Here is a 20,169-nt window from a genome sequence, read left to right as displayed (position 1 = left end):
CCCTCGCCGATAATTGAGCTGACATCAGGTGTGCAGCCTGTAAGTGGGGGACACACGCTCGTTGCACACATAAAAAGAAGGTTCCTACCTTTACCGTAACAGGGGATATCCCAAGGAAACGTTAAAGTATTTAGTGTGTACAATACGCTTGAGTTGTCGTGGATCCAAGCTAAGTACGATAGTTGATACGACAGACAACAGTAGCCACACAGGGGGATGCAGTTAAACAAGTATGCTACAGGACAGACAAGCATGCAAGCGTCACCGTATGCTATGATAGCCAACGATACAGCAACGATAGGCAAGCCAGCATCCATATGATCCAGCCAGTGATGGCTCACAGTACCCCCAGCTCTAGTCCTCACAGCTGCCCGCGCTACGCTCTTTGCTGCCTGCAGCTCTCTCTCTCTCTCTGTGACTGGCTGCCTGGATCCCGCCTCTCCCGTCATTCCTCCTCGGTGTCCGTGTCTCAGTGTTGCGCTTGTTGGTGGCATCAGTGGTGAGAGTTTTTGTGTGTGGACAGGATGTGATGCTGGTGATACCGTTTGGAGGACACAGCACAGAGTCCACTCAGCCCCCAACGTGCACCTTGACTGTCACCCCACGCTGTGCTCCTCCAGTCGCTTGGTGTTGACACGTCACAGAGTCCACTCAGCCCCCAACGTGCACCTTGACTGTCACCCCACGCTGTGCTCCTCCAGTCGCTTGGTGTTGACACGTCTCTGGGGATGCATCGCTACACTGACTTTTCTTTCTGACAGTATTTGCTACTGCTGCTGTCATCAGACAACACGGGCATTACTATTTAGTGAATTGCTGTGACTACTGAAATCGTGCGACGTTTCCTACACACACGTCTTCCGTATCACGTCGCTGCGTTACTTCTACTTTGAAAACAAGCGGATTCAGGTTGGGATTGATGAAATGCTCAACAACTGTGACACTTCGTCATCAAACAAACAACCACAGAAAACGAAAGTAACACACACAATAACAAACTCTAGAGGAAAGTAACACACACAATCACAAACTCTGGAGGAAAGTAACACACACAATAACAAACTCTAGAGGAAAGTAACACACACAATAACAAACTCTGGAGGAAAAGTTCACGTTTTCTGAGTTGTTCGCTTTTTTTAATCCCAGCCATCTATGAAATAAAACACAAAGCACGATCTTTTGAAGCTGCAAACAAAATCGAACAAGGACAGCTGGGACTGCAAAACACAAAACACAAAACTAGACAAATAAAAAATTCCCTGCATTCAACCGGACCCCTTAGACCCCAGGGAAGAAAAACAGAAAAAAAGAAAGGAGAAAAAAAACGACAGAGAAAAAGAAACAAGGACAAAGAAAGACGGCGAACAAAGCAAGAAAGTACAGCAGATATTCACACCTGCACGCAATTGGAGCGTCCAGAAAAAGCGCGCGAGAGAGAGAGCGAGAGGCGGGTGGGCAGCGGGAGTTTTAATGTAATCAGTGTCCGTTAAGTGACGGGACGGTGAGACTCAGCACTGTTACAAAACCACACAAGCTGTCAAGCACCACAGGTGGAAGGTGCCAAGATTCTTAATTCAACAACCACAACACAACACCATTTTCTTTCCCGATGCTTAGCTGCAGAATTGAAAAATGCGTGCAACTTGGCAAAAAAAGAAGCGAAATGTGCCCTTGTGTGAAACCGTAGGCGTGTAAGCACAGTCACGTATGCGAGAGAGGGAAAAATAAGAGAAACAGTGGAGTTTCTAGGGGACTAATTACGAGAAAAAGGTGCGCGCTGCAAACGCCGAAGCACCTGACAAGCTGTGTATTGGTGAATTATTGATTCCTCTTTAACTTCTTGACATGCGTCGGGGATGGTCCTAGTTTACCATTTAGCGCCGTGCAGAGTGGTCCTAGTTTACCATTTAGCGCCGTGCAGAGTGGTCCTAGTTTAGCATTTAGCGCCGTGCAGAGTGGTCCTAGTTTAGCATTTAGCGCCGTGCAGAGTAAGATTAACGTATCGTCGATCGACACTCAAGCCGTCATTAGTCAGTGGAACAAACACTGACACAATGCCAGCCGCCCTACTGGGGAAATCTTCCGCTGCAGGAGTGTAAGCAGATATTAAAGACGCTGGCATCGATCTGCAGGTAAGGGAAAACAGCCACAGACAACACCTGAATTCACTGTTAGGAAGTGTCTATTTGCGTGAAAGATAAGTGGCAGGGATCAGCACATTTACACGCACCTTGGTGCACCCCTTGACGTTTACAGCCAGGCGGGCACAATGCGGAGGCGCTCCTCCACACATTACTGTCATTGTGTTTTCATTACAATACAAGTCGGTGCACCACCTCAAACTGTGCGGAGCTAATCAATGCTGTCTTCGGATACTGAGTTTTACTCTTTGACAATTCCTTCTTTTTTTGTGTTTTCGTGGCTAAACGCTTTCTTTGAAACACAACGTGCGTCACCACACACAAAATCGTCGTTGCCACATCTACTAGTTGAAACATCGCAGTGCAAGTCATAATCTGACTTTGCTATTAACGCCAAAACTACCGACAATACAAAGCAAAGAAAGAGTACCATCCCCGATCAAAATAAAACACAGAACCTTCTGACTACCTTTCATCGAATAATAATAATCAATGCCACCGACAAAACTAATTGCTTCGGCAATACAAGCAACACTTCGCCCTACGTGAGCAGAATATTTATACACGATAGAGACCATTGTGAGGCCAGGAGAGAACCCCAGCAGACCCCGCCATCACACACGAGAGCAGCGTCCAATGAGTAAGAGCCCTCAGAATACACGATAGAGACCATTGTGAGGCCAGGAGAGGACCCCAGCAGACCCCGCCATCACACACGAGAGCAGCGTCCAATGAGTGAGTGCCCTGAAGACGTGCCCGCTGCCAGGTGGCGGAACGCAGCATGGTGGTGGCGATGAGCAGCGGGCACCTCGACACTCCGCACACCCCGCGGGCACCGCTCAGCATGGCCGACACGGGCAGCATTGGGGAGCAGGAGGAGGGCGAGTTCCTCATCAAGTATCACCCCAACATGTCCATGGAGGACCTCATGGAAAGCCTCAACTACACCTACGACGACTGGAAGATGGACTGGGACATCCTGCACGACGACCGCTGGAAGGTGAGCACTCATGTACTGACTACAGGGCTGGGAGGTAGGCTAGACTAGTACTGGTTTATATCTTAACAGGGTGATACGAGATGTGCGGTAGTTAAACTGGGAAAGGTCTGACGACTGGAAGATGGACTGGAACATCCTGCAGGAAGACCGCTGGAAGGTGAGGGAAAGGGGGAAGGGTGTGTGTGCGTGTGTGTGTGCGGAATGTCTGAGAAGACAAGACTACAACACACGACCATTAACATGTACCATTCAAGGCCAGGCTTGCGGAGGATGTGAGGGGGGGGGGGGTGTTCTAAGACGACTTGAAGATGTATCGGGACATCCTGCAAGAAGAGAGGTGGAAGCTATACAAAAAACAAAACAAGTCGCGTAAGGCGAAATTACTACATTTAGTCAAGCTGTGGAACTCACAGAATAAAACTGAACGCACTGCATTTTTTCACAATGACCGTAGTCCGCCGCTTGTGCAAAACGGAGTGAAACTGACGAGCCTGTTTAGCGCGGTAGTGGTTTCGCTGTGCTGCATATCACGCTTTCCTGTACCTCTTTTCGTTTTAACTTTCTGAGCGTGTTTTTAATCCAAACATATCATATCTATGTGTTTGTGGAATCAGGAACCGACAAGGATTAAGATGAAATTGTTTTTAAATCGATTTCAGAAATGTAATTTTGATAATAATTTTTATATTTTTAATTTTCAGAGCTTGTTTTTAATCCAAATATAACATATTTATATGTTTTTGGAATCAGAAAATGATGTAGAATAAAATGAATGCAAATTGGGATCGTTTTATATATAAAAATTTTTTTTACAATTTTCAGATTTTTAATGACCAAAGTCATTAATTAATTTTTAAGCCACCAAGCTGAAATGCAATACCGAAGTCCGGCCTTCGTCGAAGATTGCTTGGCCAAAATTTCAATCAATTTGATTGAAAAATGAGGGTGTGACAGTGCCGCCTCAACTTTTACAAAAAGCCGGATATGACGTCATCAAAGACATTTATCGAAAAAATGGAAAAAAACGTCTGGGGATATCATACCCAGGAACTCTCATGTAAAATTTCATAAAGATCGGTCCAGTAGTTTACTCTGAATCGCTCTACACACACACATAGACACACACACACACACACACACACACACACACACACACACACACACACACACACACACACACACACACACACAGATAGACACACACACATACACCACGACCCTCGTCTCGATTCCCCCTCTATGTTAATAAAAAACAAGTCGCGTAAGGCGAAAATACAACATTTAGTCAAGTAGCTGTCGAACTCACAGAATGAAACTGAACGCAATGCAACGCAGCAAGACCGTATACTCGTAGCATCGTCAGTCCACCGCTCATGGCAAAGGCAGTGAAATTGACAAGAAGAGCGGGTTAGTAGTTGCGCTGAGAAGGATAGCACGCTTTTCTGTACCTCTCTTCGTTTTAACTTTCTGAGCGTGTTTTCAATCCAAACATATCTTTCTTTCTTTATTTGGTGTTTAACGTCGTTTTCAACCATTCAAGGTTATATCGCGACGGCCAAACATATCATATCTATATGTTTTTGGAATCAGGAACCGACAAGGAATAAGATGAAAGTGTTTTTAAATTGATTTCGAAAATTTAATTTTGATCATAATTTTTATATTTTTAATTTTCAGAGCTTGTTTTTAATCCAAATATAATATATTTATATGTTTTTGGAATCAGAAAATGATGGAGAATAAGATGAACGTAAATTTGGATCGTTTTATAAAAAAAATATTTTTTTTACAATTTTCAGATTTTTAATGACCAAAGTCATTAATTAATTTTTAAAGGGCAGCTGTCGGGTTGCCTGGTCTCAAAAATGCGCGGTGTCGCGTGCAAAAACGCGTTCAAGAGTTTTCCGAGTTGATTCAACTAAAGACTGTTGATTTGGTCCAGAAGAAGACACTTTCATCATTAGTTTGAAACCATTAAAATGCGTGAAACTTTCTGCTAGTTCTCACAATCCGCAAAAAAACGAAGCAGTTGGCAGGCCGAAACGACTCAAAATCCGCGACCGACAACTCTGTCAGCACAAGAAAGACGCCGCAGCGTTAGCCTTGCTGTGACGTCACTCGAGGAAGCCGATAAGGCCGCTGTGAAGTTTACAGTACAATGTAGACTACAGCTGGACATCTGTAATGCTGTACGCGTGATTGATTCTTGCACAAAGTAAAGTATTAGGATGGTAATATCTTCTCAAGACCCACGTTCACATTTTCTCTTCTTTGATCTGACCGACTGCAACCTTTACAAGTCATTTCTAAAGTGGTTCACATGCTGTTGCTACTCCTCCAGTCCACCCGATTAAACCATAAAGTTGCTCAACCACAGACCCTCGTGTCCCTTGTCAGCAGACACTGTACACTTATGAAGAAGGTCCGCTTGAGGTGTCACACCAATTACCGTGTACGTGTGAGGTACTGAATTCAAGACAAAAGCCAACTCTGTCGGTGGGAAAATCTAGGAAAGAGATGATGATAATACATCTTCAGTTACTCACTCAAGTAGATAGACGAGATAAGATAAAGGGAAGAGAGACGGAGACAAAGATGAAACAGTGGATCTAGTGTGGAAAATGGGGGAGGGGGGTTCGGCCGCAAAAAATCAAAGATGAATTTGTCAAACTGTGTTTGTGATGGTTATCGTGTGTGTGTGTGTGTGTGTGTGTGTGTGTGTGTGTGTGTGTGTGTGTGTGTGTGTGTGTGTGTGTGTGTGTGTGTGTGTGTGTGTGTGTGTGTGTGTGTGTGTGTGTGTGTGTGTGTGTGTGTGTGTGTATGTGATAACACGTATGTGTTTGTGTGAGCCCCGTTAAGCTGCCTTTTGCAAGTTTACACACCCTCATAAGGATGCCGGGTCGGTATATCCTGCCGGCAGCATAGGAAAATATTGTCAAAAGCCGTATAAAACGGTCAATAAATACCCCTAAATTAAGTTTCGTTTCGTTTTACGTCAGGCAGGAAAATGGAGGTAAAATGTCACGGATGCATGTTTTTTACACACCTCTTGCGTAACACGTGACCGCGCTTACGCGGTAAAATTCCTCACACAAGGTCACACAAGTTCGGCGCGCCACAAGTTCAGTTGACACTGAAAATGGACGCGGTAGTTTGGAGAGAGCAGCGGCAAGAGCAGCGATGTGACCGAAAGAGGCCGGTATATTTAATTTGGATGATTTATGTTTATAATATACGAAAGTGTGTGTGTGTGTGTGTGTTAGTAGGAGCACCGTTAAGCTGCCTTTTGACCACTTTATGATAGTAAATGTCAACATACACTGCATGGCATCTCTATTCATGTAAAATGTCAGCTTAGCTAAAGTTTCAAAATAGGCGAATGATTTCTTTCCAACTTCATTTAGAACTACAAAATAAAGTTTCATCTCAAATCTGGACAGAATCGGCCTGTAAACTCTGCTCATTTTTCCCGGCATCTTAATGATTGTGCAAACTCACTGACCGGATAACGTGGCTCACACCAGTATGTGTGTGTGTGTGTGTGTGTGTGTGTGTATATGTGTGATAACACGTGTGTGTGTGTGTGTGTGTGTGTGTGTGTGTGTGTGTGTCTGTGTGTGAGTGTGTTTGTGTGTGTGTGTTTGTGTTCCTCGACGCGTGACAATATCTGCCAATAAGTTGAACAAAAACAGGGTTCAAGTGGAAAAAAGCAGGAGGGGGACGGACGACATGTTATGAACTCCGTTTTTTACTGCGAAATTTTGGCCTGGGAGAAGTCACCCCATCCTAAGTTTCTCTTCACCTACCCGTGAAGTATGCTTGAGGGCTTGACTAGACAACCCGATTGCGCCCATTACACGGCATAAAGAGAGCACCGTTCAACCCGGCCGATTCCGCGGCTGACGTCACGCGTCCAAGGGAAGTAATATTCGAGCGGGCTGCATTGACTCGGCCAAGAATGCAAACTTTCTTCGATTAAAGACATTGTAGCATGTCTAAAGTCTTCGGACTTGTGTTATCAAGCTGTCAAAATCACCAAGTAACTTTTAAGTATAGTTTCAGTTACATGATAACTCATTCTAAGGAACAGATTTTGAGAGCCACAACCCGACAGCTGCCCTTTAAGCCACCAAGCTGAAATGCAATACCAAAGTCCGGGCTTCGTCGGAGATTACTTGACCAAAATTTCAACCAATTTGGTTGAAAAATGAGGGCGTGACAGTGCCGCCTCAACTTTTACAAAAAGCCGGATATGACGTCATCAAAGACATTTATCAAAAAAATGAAAAAAACGTCTGAGGATATCATACCCAGGAACTCTCATGTCAAATTTTATAAAGATCGGTCCAGTAGTTTAGTCTGAATCGCTCTACACACACACACACACACACACAGACGGACAGACAGACAGACACACATACACCACGACCCTCGTCTCGATTCTCCCCTCTACGTTAAAACATTTAGTCAAAACTTGACTAAATGTAAAAAGGCCTCACGAGCTAACAAAGAAAAAAATGGCCGGAACCATGTTCTGCTGTGACTGACAGATCTATACTGTTGGACAGGCTTCCCACACCTTTTTTCCCTCCACTTTCCCACCCATCTTTTTGCATTCAATAAGCATGTTGTCCACACACAAAAATAAAAAAAATTCCAACAACATAATTACTGTAAAGTACCTTGTAAGCGCCCAGTATCGAGTAAGCGCCCACCCCCCACTTTACACCATTGAAATCAGGGGAAATAAAAATTCCGCACTTGATCTGCTAGTTTTGTGAATGATTTCCCTTTCTTGCAAACCCGATCACGTGTGTCTGCACGCCTTGGATCTAAACGCCTGCAAGTCAATGATTACAAGATGCCGCGGATCAAATCGCACACCGTCGTTGCATTTAAGCTGTCAGCTCTTGACTATTTGGATAATAACGCCAATGGAAACACACACACACACACACACACAATACTCCCCCACCTCTCGCTCTCTCTCTCTCTCACTCTTTCTCTCTCTCTGTGATCTCTCTCTCTCTCTCTGATCTCTCTGTGATCTCTCTCTCTCTCTCTGTGATCTCTCTCTCTCTCTGTGATCTCTCTCTCTCTCTCTGTGATCTCTCTCTCTCTCTCTCTGTGATCTCTTTCTCTGATCTCTATCTCTCTCTCTCTCTCTCTCTCTCTCTCTCTCTCTCTCTCTCTCTCTCTCTCTCTCTCTCTGCCGAAAACAGTCTTTGGCCAAGTAAAATAGACTGCTGCCCATATCCAGAAGACGTACCCCTTGTTCAAGGGAAACAGAGACACAGTGCGGCCGACAGCGGCACCTCTGCAGACAAGAAAAGGATGCGACGACATTTGTCTCCCCAAGCTCTTCTAATGACAATACGAACAAGAAAAACAATGGAAAATGAAAAAAGAAAGAAGATATGATTACGAAGTGATCAAAGATCACATTTCTTACTGAAAACTGCTCGTGCATAGGGTGTAGTACCTAGTAAGCGCCCACCCCCTACTTTGGGTCGGAATTGGTGCACAGGGGGGGGTGGGCGCTTACAAGGTACTTTACGGTACATCATTAGCATGCTAATGTGTATTATCCCATGACCTGCCTCTTTGTCTCTGTTAGCTGAGGAGGTGATTATTCTGAATTATTCCCCCCTCTGCTTCTTTACCTCTGTAAACTTGTAGAGCTAGTTATTTTTCGATAATGACCCAGCAACCAAACAAATAACGACCCAGCAACAGCCTGAATCCTCGATAGTGCAATGGGTTGAGAAGTTGTTCTGTTTCGGTACTACTTTTTGCGACTGAAAAGTTCCGAACGCTCTAATGTACGAAGTATACATCTCTGGAGCAAACAATACAAACATACCGCATTTAAATTAACAACTACAGGCCTGAACACATGAATCTCCATATAAAAATCCATGAGTTCGGTTGTTTTCTGAATCTAGATCTGCGGTGCACAAACGTTCATCACAAGCAAATTCCCAAGGCAAGTAACTCATACTTTGTCTAGCGACAAGAGTAGTTCCCCTTCTTTTCACTCAGTTTCTTCGTCAACACTGACTGCAATCCGACGGTCAGTTTTCAACAATATTTCATTTTATAAACAGATCACACGCAACCAAATGCACACATCTCATCAATTTAAAGAACATAAAGCGGTTCCATACACTATTTTCCCCAGAAAACTTAACTTCATACAGTAATTAACGTTGGAACACGTGTGCAAAAGTTCGTCTGCTAGTCCCATTTGACGAAAGAACATTATCCTAAGCGATACTAAAACATAAACAGAACACACAATATCTGCCACAGCAGAATAACAGCATATCTGTGTACTTGATTTTAGTTCAAAACAGGGAAACTGACAAGAAGTGTTAACAGAATGGAATGATTTGCACGGAACTATACAACCATGCATTAATCGATCGCCTGCGCAGGTTGACTGGTTGAGTGAATAGGATTCGATCAAACTTTCGCACAAAAACTCCTCTTTTCTTTGAATAACTGACGGGGGAGGTTGGGCTCGCCGACGCTAAATGATTTAGGGCGCAGCTCCTTTTCATTCAGGAATTAAAAAAATCCACAACTGATTTTTTTTATTTTACAGTTTGTGATGGAGGAGAGACGACAGCATAGACTTACGGGCAGCAGACGAAGTGGGTTTATGGCTCTGATACTAGTCCATAGTCCACTGGGAAATTCGGCACAACAATCGGTCGAAGATCATATGTCTACGGAAGAGAGAGTGAGAGGGGGGAAGGGGGCGGTTGGGGGAAAAGTCAGAAAGCAGAGCGATATCCAAAATAAATCCTCCAAGAAAAATCGTAAAATAAACAAACCAAAAATAAAAATAGAAATAAAAAAGGTGTGGACAAAATAATCAGGCGTTGAACGGGGCTAAAAAGATCAGCGGTGCACACAGTGAGACCATTCATCATGCAAGGCATCAGTCGCACGAGCAGTGTGGCACGGTCCGCGTTAATCACCCATCACTCAATCAATCAATGAGAACGACGAAATAAATCGTGTGCAACTGCATGGGTTGGCGCAGTGATGCATGACTGCAAGCAGGCATAAAAATGACGGAGTCGATCAAATTGCCCCCTTCCCCTCTCTGAAGGATCGGCCCACCTAGTCATTTTATATCAATCGATCAACACCACAACTAGTGATTTACAAATCATCGATCAACACCACAACTAGTGATTTACAAATCAATCAATCAGCTAAAGACGAAGGAATCGTTACATCTGTGTCCTGTTGTTTCCGCCCTCCAAGCTGTAATAGCGGTGATGTATGAGGCTCGCAAGGCGGTTACATGCATCACTGTCAACCTTACTCGTTCCTTCTTCCTCTCACACGGACAGCGATCGCTGCAAATATACTATCGGACATTTTCATAAATCAGTCAATCAACTAGTGTCTGACATCAAAAATCCACCAATTAACGTACAACTCTTAAAGCGACTTTCAAACAAAATATTAAAAAAAGGAAAAAACGGAAAAAAACCCGGATGAAGAAATAGATTCATGAGGCGAGAAACATGAAGAAGTCCTTTGATGAGGTCACTATCAGTTGGCCAAAGAAGTCCTTTGATGAGGTCACTATCAGTTGGCCAAAGAAGTCCTTTGGTGAGGTCACTATCAGTTGGCCAAAGAAGTCCTTTGATGAGGTCACTATCAGTTGGCCAAAGAAGTACTTTGATGAGGTCACTATCAGTTGGCCAAAGAAGTCCTTTGATGAGGTCACTATCAGTTGGCCAAAGAAGTCCTTTGATGAGGTCACTATCAGTTGGCCAAGCAGCCGATGGGTGAGTTATGATCCGTATCCTTTGCCGTCTAGTGCACAATCCACACATGGTGTGACATTGACACCAGTCCTATCAGTGCCACTCGGGCAGTCAACTCTGATGGTCTACATCCTCGCTAAAGTGTTCAACGAGCACTGCGTAATTATTACAAGACCAACGTGCTGATCTGTGTGTGTATCACGTGTGATGTGATGTGATGTGTGTGTTTATGTTGCAGGCGGCGGTAATCGTGCTGTACGTAATAGTGATCGTGTTCGGCCTGGTGGCCAACGTGCTGATCGTGGTGGTGATCGTGCGCTACAAGCAGCTGCACACCGTCACCAACGTCTTCATCGTCAGCCTGGGGCTGGCGGACATCGCGCTGTGTGTCTTCAACCTGCCGCTCCAGCTGCACTACCAGATCAATGACCACTGGGCCTTCGGGGCCGTGCTGTGCACCGTGGCCATGGCAACGTTCGGCGTGCCCATGTTCTCCTCGTCCTTCTTCATCCTGATGATCGCCGTGGACCGCTACCTGCTGATCGTCTACCCCTTCAAGAAACGCATGACTGTGCGCTGCGCCGTGCTGCTCGTGCTGCTGATCGTGGCGGTGACAGCGGCCATGGCCGTGCCCCTCATGGTCTACTCGCGATCCCTCCTCGTGCAGGAGAAGCTCGTCAACATGAACAAAGTCTACTGCACCGAGACGTGGCCCACCATCATGGCCAAACAGGTAGGCTCATATACGTCTTCCCTCACTTCTTCTATACGTCACATGTGTCCTCTGTTGTTATGGATACGTGGTCAACCATGATAGCTAAACATGTAGGGTGATCTAGGTCTTCACTTTCTTCTTCTATACGTCACATGTGTCTTCTGTTGTTATGGATACGTGGTCAACCATGATAGCTAAACATGTAGGGTGATCTAGGTCTTCACTTTCTTCTTCTATACGTCACATGTGTCCTCTGTTGTTATGGATACGTGGTCAACCATGATAGCTAAACATGTAGGGTAATCTAGGTCTTCACTTTCTTCTTCTATACGTCACATGTGTCCTCTGTTGTTATGGATACGTGGTCCACCATGATAGCTAAACATGTAGGGTGAGATATAAATATGTCTTCACTTTCTTCCTCCATACGTCAGATATGTATTCTGTTGTTATGGATAACTTGTCCACCATGATGGCTAAACATGTAGGGTGATATACATATATACGTATGTCTTCACTCTCCTCCTCCATTCGTAAGATATGTATTCCGTTGTCATGGATACATTGTCCACTATTATGGCTAAACATGTAGGGTGATATATATGTTTTCACTGTTTTCCTCCATACGTCAGATATGTCTTCTGTTGTCATGGATACGTGGTCTACCATGATGGCTAAATATTTAGGCTTACTGACAGAGCTCATCCATAAGTGACTTTTCTCAACCATTCTCTTTTCCACCACCCGCTCTATTTTCCCATTTTCTTGTTCCCACTCCAATCCATTAAGAGATGGCTCACCAACACGGCCAGACAGGTGTGCTTATACTAATATTTAAGGCATATGACACCAATTGACCCCAAAATTCGACTTCACTCATTTTTTGCAAATACTTTGCCTGTTATATTTTGAGAGTGTGTTGAAACACGTGTGAAAATATTCGAGACATCTACCGGACAGACTTTATGATAAAGACTTGAGAATATGATGACGTGCCAAGAATCATAGAAACGAGCGTTGGGTAATTGGATGGGGTATCTGACCCATTAGTTATAATCACATGACCTACTTGGAAAGTCATGTAAATCCCTGATTTGCGTTTGTTATGGAGCTGTGTTTCTATCTGAAATAATAGGCTTATTTAGTACAGGCTTTTTTCAACCAACCACATTCGTTTCGTGCCATATAAGGAAGTGCTACATCACAAATGTTGCGTACAAGTCATTTCCGGTTGGCGGTGAAACGAAGTTCACACCAAAAACACAAACGACTTTCGTTGATTTGGGCGATTCTACGAATCTACTTTCGTTGACTTTGTCATCATGTTTTCGTTATTTCTGTATGGAAACCTTTAATCTATTGGATATAGGTTACCTGATCGTTATTTTAACTGTCCATATCTTCCTACTTTGAGGTCTGGAGTGGACGCTAAAGTCGATCTTTCACTGCATTTCTGTAGCATACATTTGCCTAGGTTGCGCTTGGGAAAATCAAAGAGGGCGGCCCGGAGCTGGTTGCCGCTTCACGACTTTAGAGTTCTATTTCTTCCCTAATATAAATAGAATACTTATATTAATAGGGCAGACCTTGATTTGTGAACTGTCTCACTTTGAACAGTTATAAATTGTATGAGTAGAGCTTCGGGTTGCAAATTAATCGCACATAACACACATCGCACATCGCGCTTCTTCTGCGAACAGAACTTCTCTGCTGGCGTCAGTCTAAACCGCGATACTTTTTAACATGCACTGTTGAGTTTCGTTGTGCGCGCGCATCCCAGCGGGCAAGAGAAAATGAGGTGGTGAAGAGAAAGTGGTGGGCTTTTTCTTGTCTCTAAATCTAGCTATTGTAACTTGTCTTTCTGATATGGCCAAAAACAGCGAAATTACATGATGTTTGTGTTGGCTAAAATTAGATCAGTTTCTCAATTTACATAAACAGATTTCCTGACTCAACCGAATGATTGTAACAAAAAGTGGACACATTGTAGATCAGAGTCCACACATTAAAAATATCACAGGAACAGCTATGATTTGATCTGATAAACGTACCATTTTGACAAATACTGTTAGAAAAGGTCAACGTGATCGTACTCTGAAAAAACAATATGCATGTTGGGTGATATGTAAGCGCTGTTTTGAAAATAGATATTAGTACACCTCATTTTAAAATTATAATTCTCTGGTGAAATTAACTGCGTTCCTTCCGCAGCAGCTTTTAACTCCTTTATTTGTGCATCCTTGCAGAAACTTGCCAAACCTGCGTGCCAAAGAATTCGCTCCTCTGTATTTATTTTTCATTTAGTGAATATTTGAATGAATGTTTTCCGTCAGACTGGCAATCAAGACGAGGTGCGCGTGCTTTTGTGTGCGTGCACGTGCACAGCAATCCCTAAAAAAAACACTACACAACAAACCTTTACATGTGAATTCTTCCAAATTAATAATATCCCGAGATGGTTTTTTTTTCTCAGTTTTTCGATTAATGTCTTCGATGATGTCATACTCGGCTGTAACAAAAGTTAATGACGCACGGTGGCACTTTATTTTTTATTAAATGTAGGCCTTATTGAAAAAAAAAAAATTTGGGGGGGGGGGGGGAGGAAGGGGTTTACAAATCTGTTACCAGGTCCGGACTATACGATTGCATTTCAGCTCGAAGGCTTTACAATCAATTAATTCATTTGTTAATTTAAACTAGGTACGAAATTAAAATTGTAACTGCAGATTCAAAAATAATTTGAAGATATCGTCACACTTGTGATGCCATGATAAGATTAAATATAAACGCGTCATTGCCAGAAAGCCAATCAGCGCTACTACAAGAGACGCATCGTTCTAACACTAGATCATAGCATAGTCTAGTATACTCTATTCTCTATGGATCATAGCTACAGCTAAATTCGCTGCGCGCAGCTGCGCGGATTCATTCAATGTAGTAATTTGCTTTACACAGCTTGTTTTTATGTTGGTTGATTGTGTGTGGGTTTGGTTTGGTTTTTCTGTTTTTGTTGTGTTTGTTTGTTTTGCTTTCTCTTTTTCTTCTTCTTTTATGTGTGTATGTTGCTGCTGTTTTCATTGATTTTAACTAATACGCTTCTCGCTCTATCCGCCAGATTTTCATTATAATATTACTGCGTGCTGTTGTTATTCTCGGCTGTCTTGTCTTCTTTATTCTACCGTCATTTACCTCGTGTCTAAAGAAAACACCAACAAAGGTGTGCACGCAGCGACTGTCGGTTTTCATTTCTTCCTTGTGTGCATAAATATTGTCGTTCTTTTTATTCCTTCTTCTTTTTCTTTTTTTGCTGCAGGTGAGGAGGGGCAATTACCCAGCTTGCATCATCCTCGGCTGTGTTGTTTGCTTTTCCTCTATTTTATTGTTCCATTCTTGGTTTTTGTCTTGTTTTAGGCTTTTGTTTCGTTTTTGTTTGTGTTTTTGTTGTTGTTCTGCAATACGTAACTGTCCTTTATGAATTTGTGTGTGCGCTGCTGCTATGTTTTCAATCAATATTTGAACTGGAAACTATCGGAAAGAGGACGTGAAAGAAATTTGCAGATCCCGATAACTCAAATAAGCAGAGGCCCCTCCACTCGCCAACAACAATATTGCTCCAAAGGCAAAGGAAGCACTCAATATCCGCGCGTGCGTACGTGTGTGTGTGTGTGTGTGTGTGTGTGTGTGTGTGTGTGTGCGTGTGCGCGTGTGTGTGTGTGTGTGTATGTGAGGGGGGGGGGCGTTAGAGAGGTAGAGGCGGGAGGAGGAGGGTTATCCGCTTTCGGGATCGTGAAACGAACGTGTTTAATGTCCATCTGTTCGTGCTGCTCTTGTTGGTCGCGTCCATGTGTGATGGTGTCATGCTTTCCACTATAATAGAGCTACTGTTGTCATGTGCAGGCATCCCGTGTTTCCTGCTACATCTCTTTGTGTGACGGTGCCATGCTTTCCACTAATCGTGATACTGTTGTTGTGTGCAGACCTACTCCATCACGTGTTTCCTGCTGCAGTTCGTGCTGCCCTTGCTGTTCACGTCCATTTTCTACGCTCACATTTGTCACGTGCTGAGACACCGGCCCATCAAGAAGCACGACACGCGGCGCTCGCTGCGCACCAACCGCATCCTGATCGCCGTGGTGCTCACCTTCACCGTGTGCTGGTTGCCATGGAACCTCTTCATCCTCACCGCCGAGTTCAACCAGAAGCTGGTCAGGGGCAAGTTCTTCCGGTTCACGGAACTGCTGCTGAAGATCTTCGCCATGGGCAGCGCGTGTGTCAACCCGTTCCTGTACGGCTGGCTCAACGACAACTTCAAGAAGGAGCTGGGCAAAATGCTGGGCTACAACACCATCTGCTGCAAGCCCCCACAACGATTCCGCCCTGAAGGCCTGTCCATGGGATACTTCTCAAAGACCACCAACGTCGTTAACAACACCAACTACAACAACGCCAACCACAACAACGCCAACTACAACAACGCTGACTACAACAACGCCGACACGCCCCTTCACAACATCTCCAACCTGGAATCACCAGCAGGGGACTGACGACGAGTGCCGGACACAGTACAGACAGGAAGAAAGACCGGGTGACGTCACCACTGCTGAAGTGCGTCATCAGTGCGGGAGTAAGGGTAAGCATGTAGTGCCTACCCCTCAAGGCAGGAACTGAGGTGGTTGTAATTGTGGTATTCTGTATCACTGCGACTCGGCTGCCTTAACTGTCCAAGAACATGACTGTAGAAAAAGCGAGTAGCATGCGATCCGCGAGTTTTGAAGACGTGATTGTGTAGCCTGTCCTTAAAGGTTGTAGTGGAGGAAAACGTGTAAGGGATTTGAAGACGTGATTGTGTAGCCTGGCCTTAAGGTTGTAGCGGAGGAAAACGGGTAAGGGATTTGAAGACGTGATTGTGTAGCCTGGCCTTAAGGTTGTAGTGGAGGAAAACGTGTAAGGGATTTGAAGACGTGATTGTGTAGCCTGGCCTTAAGGTTGTAGCGGAGGAAAACGGGTAAGGGAGTCGTGCTCCCCTCTCACTGTGTGTCTTTTCCCACCAGGCCTCTCTCTCTCTTCGTCACTACGGCAACAGGCCTCTCTCTCTCTTCGTCACAGCGCCAACAGGCCTCTCTCTCTCTCTCTTCGTCACTACGGCAACAGGCCTCTCTCTTCGTCACTACAGCAACAGGCCTCTCTCTCTCTTCGTCACTACGGCTACGCCTGGCTTCACCCCAGTACAGCTAAACGCAGGCTGGTTAAGCCATCAGCTTACCGTCAACACTGCCTTCAGCCCCGTGCTGACAGCCACACAAGCTAAGCTCGTCCATACACCCACTGGGACAGACACGCTTGACTTGATCCCGTCAGCACAGCGCCATGCCTCTGTCTGGCAATTTTCTGATGTTCAGGTGTGGGTGGAGACTATGGCAGTTTGAACGATCTTCATCTTACCAGGTACGCTTGGCTGAGCTGTGCTTCAAGCATGGCGTGGACAGAAGGTGGACGAATTGTCCAACGTGCCCGTGTAGGCATGTCACACCAGCACCACACACCTTTTTGCTTGGCGACAAACGGCCCAAAGTACTGGAAAGTTGTGTTCTTTAACAAAATCCGCTAATAATGTTCTGGCCAAACATTATTAAGGTGGCACGCGGTCTGATCCTACCTTCAACTACTACACAACTCCAAGAGATGCTGTCAATAAGTAGCCATGATCCTACCTTCAACTATTACACAACTCCAAGAGATGCTGTCAATAAGTAGCCATGATCCTACCTTCAACCACTACACAACTCCAAGAGATGCTGTCAATAAGTAGCCATGATCCTACCTTCAACCACTACACAACTCCAAGAGATGCTGTCAATAAGTAGCCATGATCCTACCTTCAACTATTACACAACTCCAAGAGATGCTGTCAATAAGTAGCCATGATCCTACCTTCAACCACTACACAACTCCAAGAGATGCTGTCAATAAGTAGCCATGATCCTACCTTCAACTATTACACAACTCCAAGAGATGCTGTCAATAAGTAGCCATGATCCTACCTTCAACTATTACACAACTCCAAGAGATGCTGTCAATAAGTAGCCATGATCCTACCTTCAACTATTACACAACTCCAAGAGATGCTGTCAATAAGTAGCAATGATCCTACCTTCAACTATTACACAACTCCAAGAGATGCTGTCAATAAGTAGCCATGATGGAGAGAAAGCAGCTGTTTGGTTTTGACAGTGTTACCAGACACAGACACAGTGCCCTTGACTCAGTGTTGTGTTTCTGTGTGCGTTGGAGCTGAACCATGTTAAGCAAGTGTTACATGATTGAAGGACCGAATTAGCGAAGTGGGTAGTTCCACGGTACGGAGCAACAACCCAAGTGAAACACGACTGAAGGACCGAAGCGGGTAGTTGCAAGTTTACGGAGCAACTAGCCAAGTGAAGCAAGTGTAATGGCCCTGTCACACGACCGTTTTAACGCCTGCGTATGCCGACGTATGGGACATTTGAATAAGTATTTGAATAAGTACGCTGGCGTACGTCGAATACGTTATGGGTACGTTTTGTATACGTTAAGAGGACGCTGAAGCACGCTGGCATACGTCGTAGTACGCTGAGCACGCAGCAAAGTTTTGTGCATGCGTGCTTCAGCGTCCTCTTAACGTATACAAAACGTACCCATAACGTATTCGACGTACGCCAGCGTACTTATTCAAATACTTATTCAAATGTCCCATACGTCGGCATACGCAGGCGTTAAAACGGTCGTGTGACAGGGCCATAACACGATTGAAAGACCGAAGCGGGTAGTTCAACGTTACGGAGCAACAAGCCAAGTGATACACGATTGAAAGACCGAAGCGGGTAGTTCCAAGTTTATGGAGCAACTAGCCAAGTGATTGATTGCTGAATCGCTCTATACTCTGTGGTACGACAAGAACAATGGCAATTGAAATGTGTTATTCACGCATGGCTATGATAAAAAGACTGCGTGAAGAACATAAATTATACATTCAACATATTTCTGGAGAAAAAAACGAAGAGATACGAATAAAGTGAGACAACTTATAGTCCTTAATTAATATTTCAAAACAGAAACATATCAATGTGCTCTTCCGTAAGGGTGAAACACAGAGAAGAGCTGCGCTTTCGTGCCTCGAATACCACACATTGGAAATACACAGCTAGCTAGGCAAACGTGTCTTAGCGGACAAACCACGCGCTGCTCTTAATTCATTCAACACGGACATTCTTGTTAAAACATTTAACGGAAGTGTGCTGTTTTTATGAAAAAGTATGTTTAAAATGATGTTTCCTCGTTGTTGTTGACTATTGGAACAACAGTACCTGTATCGGTTGCTGCACGCGTACATGACTTGTAATCTAGCTGTAGGGTGAGTTCACACTTTGCATTATATATGTATATATTGTATATATATACATCTCCCTTGTTCATTTTTGGAGTGTGTGTGTGTGTATGTGTGTGTATGTGTGTGTGTGTGTGTGTGTGTGTGTGTGTGTGTGTGTGTTTGTGTGTGTGTGGTGTGTGTGGGTGTGTGCTCCCGCACGCGTGTGTGTGTGAAAAACGAGTGTTTTCCCTTTTCCACCTCTATTTTATGTATGCCCGCCTCTCTAATCATCATCTAAATATGTTTCCTTGCATTAAGGAACCAAAATAAACATATTCATTCATTAATTCGTTCATTCATGCAGAAAATATAATGACAGTGGAAAAGTACAGTAATGAATAAATACATCAACGATACAAAAATTAATTAATTAGGTTTTTTCATCAAGATATAAACGAACAAAACAACAAATAAATAACAAACACAATCTTCTACAATCATGGGGAAACTTTCTTTACAGTTTGTTTAATTAATGAACAATTCTGGCAGTCTCTTCTCGGTATTTAGCACACGAGAGACGCATTAAACTCTTAGCCATAGCTTCCATCAATAATTCAAAAAGTTATCAGTGTCAGGTTGAAACTCGTCACAGTGACTATATTTTACTTCCACCTACACACTGAAAACAGATGTGGATGAAACGCACGTCACTAGCAACAAATCAATCTTGTGTCCGCCACCGCGTCTGATTTACGTGACTCTACGGAGTCATTGAGAACAACGGGGTACTGAACGCGTCCACTATCCTGTCTGCCGCAAACTTTACCTTACAACACAAAGTACTTCGCTTAACTTACTACACAAAGTTCTTGCAGTCGTCTCACAGGACCAGTAAATATCAAACACTTCCACGTCATATGCCGTAAAGCACTGAGTATATTAAATTAAAGACTCTAATGACTTGGAGAAAACGTTTATAGAGTGCGGGAAATGCCCCCCCCCCCCCCCCCCCATCAAAGACAGGTTCCCTCCACAGTGAGTGGCAGTAATTGTCGTCAGTGGCCTGCATTGACAGGCAACCCCAGGGAAGACATCTTTCTCTCTTACCACTTGACGTCCAGAGTCCTATATTTACACTGTCACATACATTTCATTTTATTTTTCGGTAGAAAAAAAGG

The 20,169-nt window shown here is 44.1% G+C and overlaps 2 protein-coding genes across 2 annotated transcripts in view; one reads left to right on the top strand and one right to left on the bottom strand.

Moving 5' to 3' along the window:
• LOC138952399 (cleavage and polyadenylation specificity factor subunit 2-like) overlaps positions 1 to 20,169 on the bottom strand; it is a 357,958-nt gene that overhangs the window by 262,003 nt on the left and 75,786 nt on the right. The gene's annotated exons all lie outside the window — the stretch shown is intronic.
• LOC138951617 (prolactin-releasing peptide receptor-like) lies at positions 108 to 19,168 on the top strand. The gene is made up of 3 exons (XM_070323147.1): positions 108 to 3,141; positions 11,170 to 11,664; positions 15,624 to 19,168. The coding sequence occupies exons 1-3, from the start codon at positions 2,923 to 2,925 to the stop codon at positions 16,188 to 16,190; spliced, it is 1,281 nt and encodes a 426-aa protein (XP_070179248.1). The 5' UTR covers positions 108 to 2,922; the 3' UTR covers positions 16,191 to 19,168.

Source organism: Littorina saxatilis, linkage group LG17 (genome assembly GCF_037325665.1).
Source record: "Littorina saxatilis isolate snail1 linkage group LG17, US_GU_Lsax_2.0, whole genome shotgun sequence".
Taxonomy (NCBI): Eukaryota; Metazoa; Mollusca; class Gastropoda; order Littorinimorpha; family Littorinidae; genus Littorina; species Littorina saxatilis.
This window is presented reverse-complemented; position numbering and strand designations above follow the sequence as displayed.

Excerpts from the sequence above, each read along its gene's own strand:
- LOC138951617 (XM_070323147.1), top strand. The coding sequence starts at position 2,923 with ATGGTGGTGGCGATGAGCAGCGGGCACCTCGACACTCCGCACACCCCG. Across the intron at positions 3,142-11,169 it reads TGCACGACGACCGCTGGAAG|GCGGCGGTAATCGTGCTGTA; the intron begins GTGAGCACTCAT and ends TTTATGTTGCAG. Across the intron at positions 11,665-15,623 it reads CCACCATCATGGCCAAACAG|ACCTACTCCATCACGTGTTT; the intron begins GTAGGCTCATAT and ends TGTTGTGTGCAG.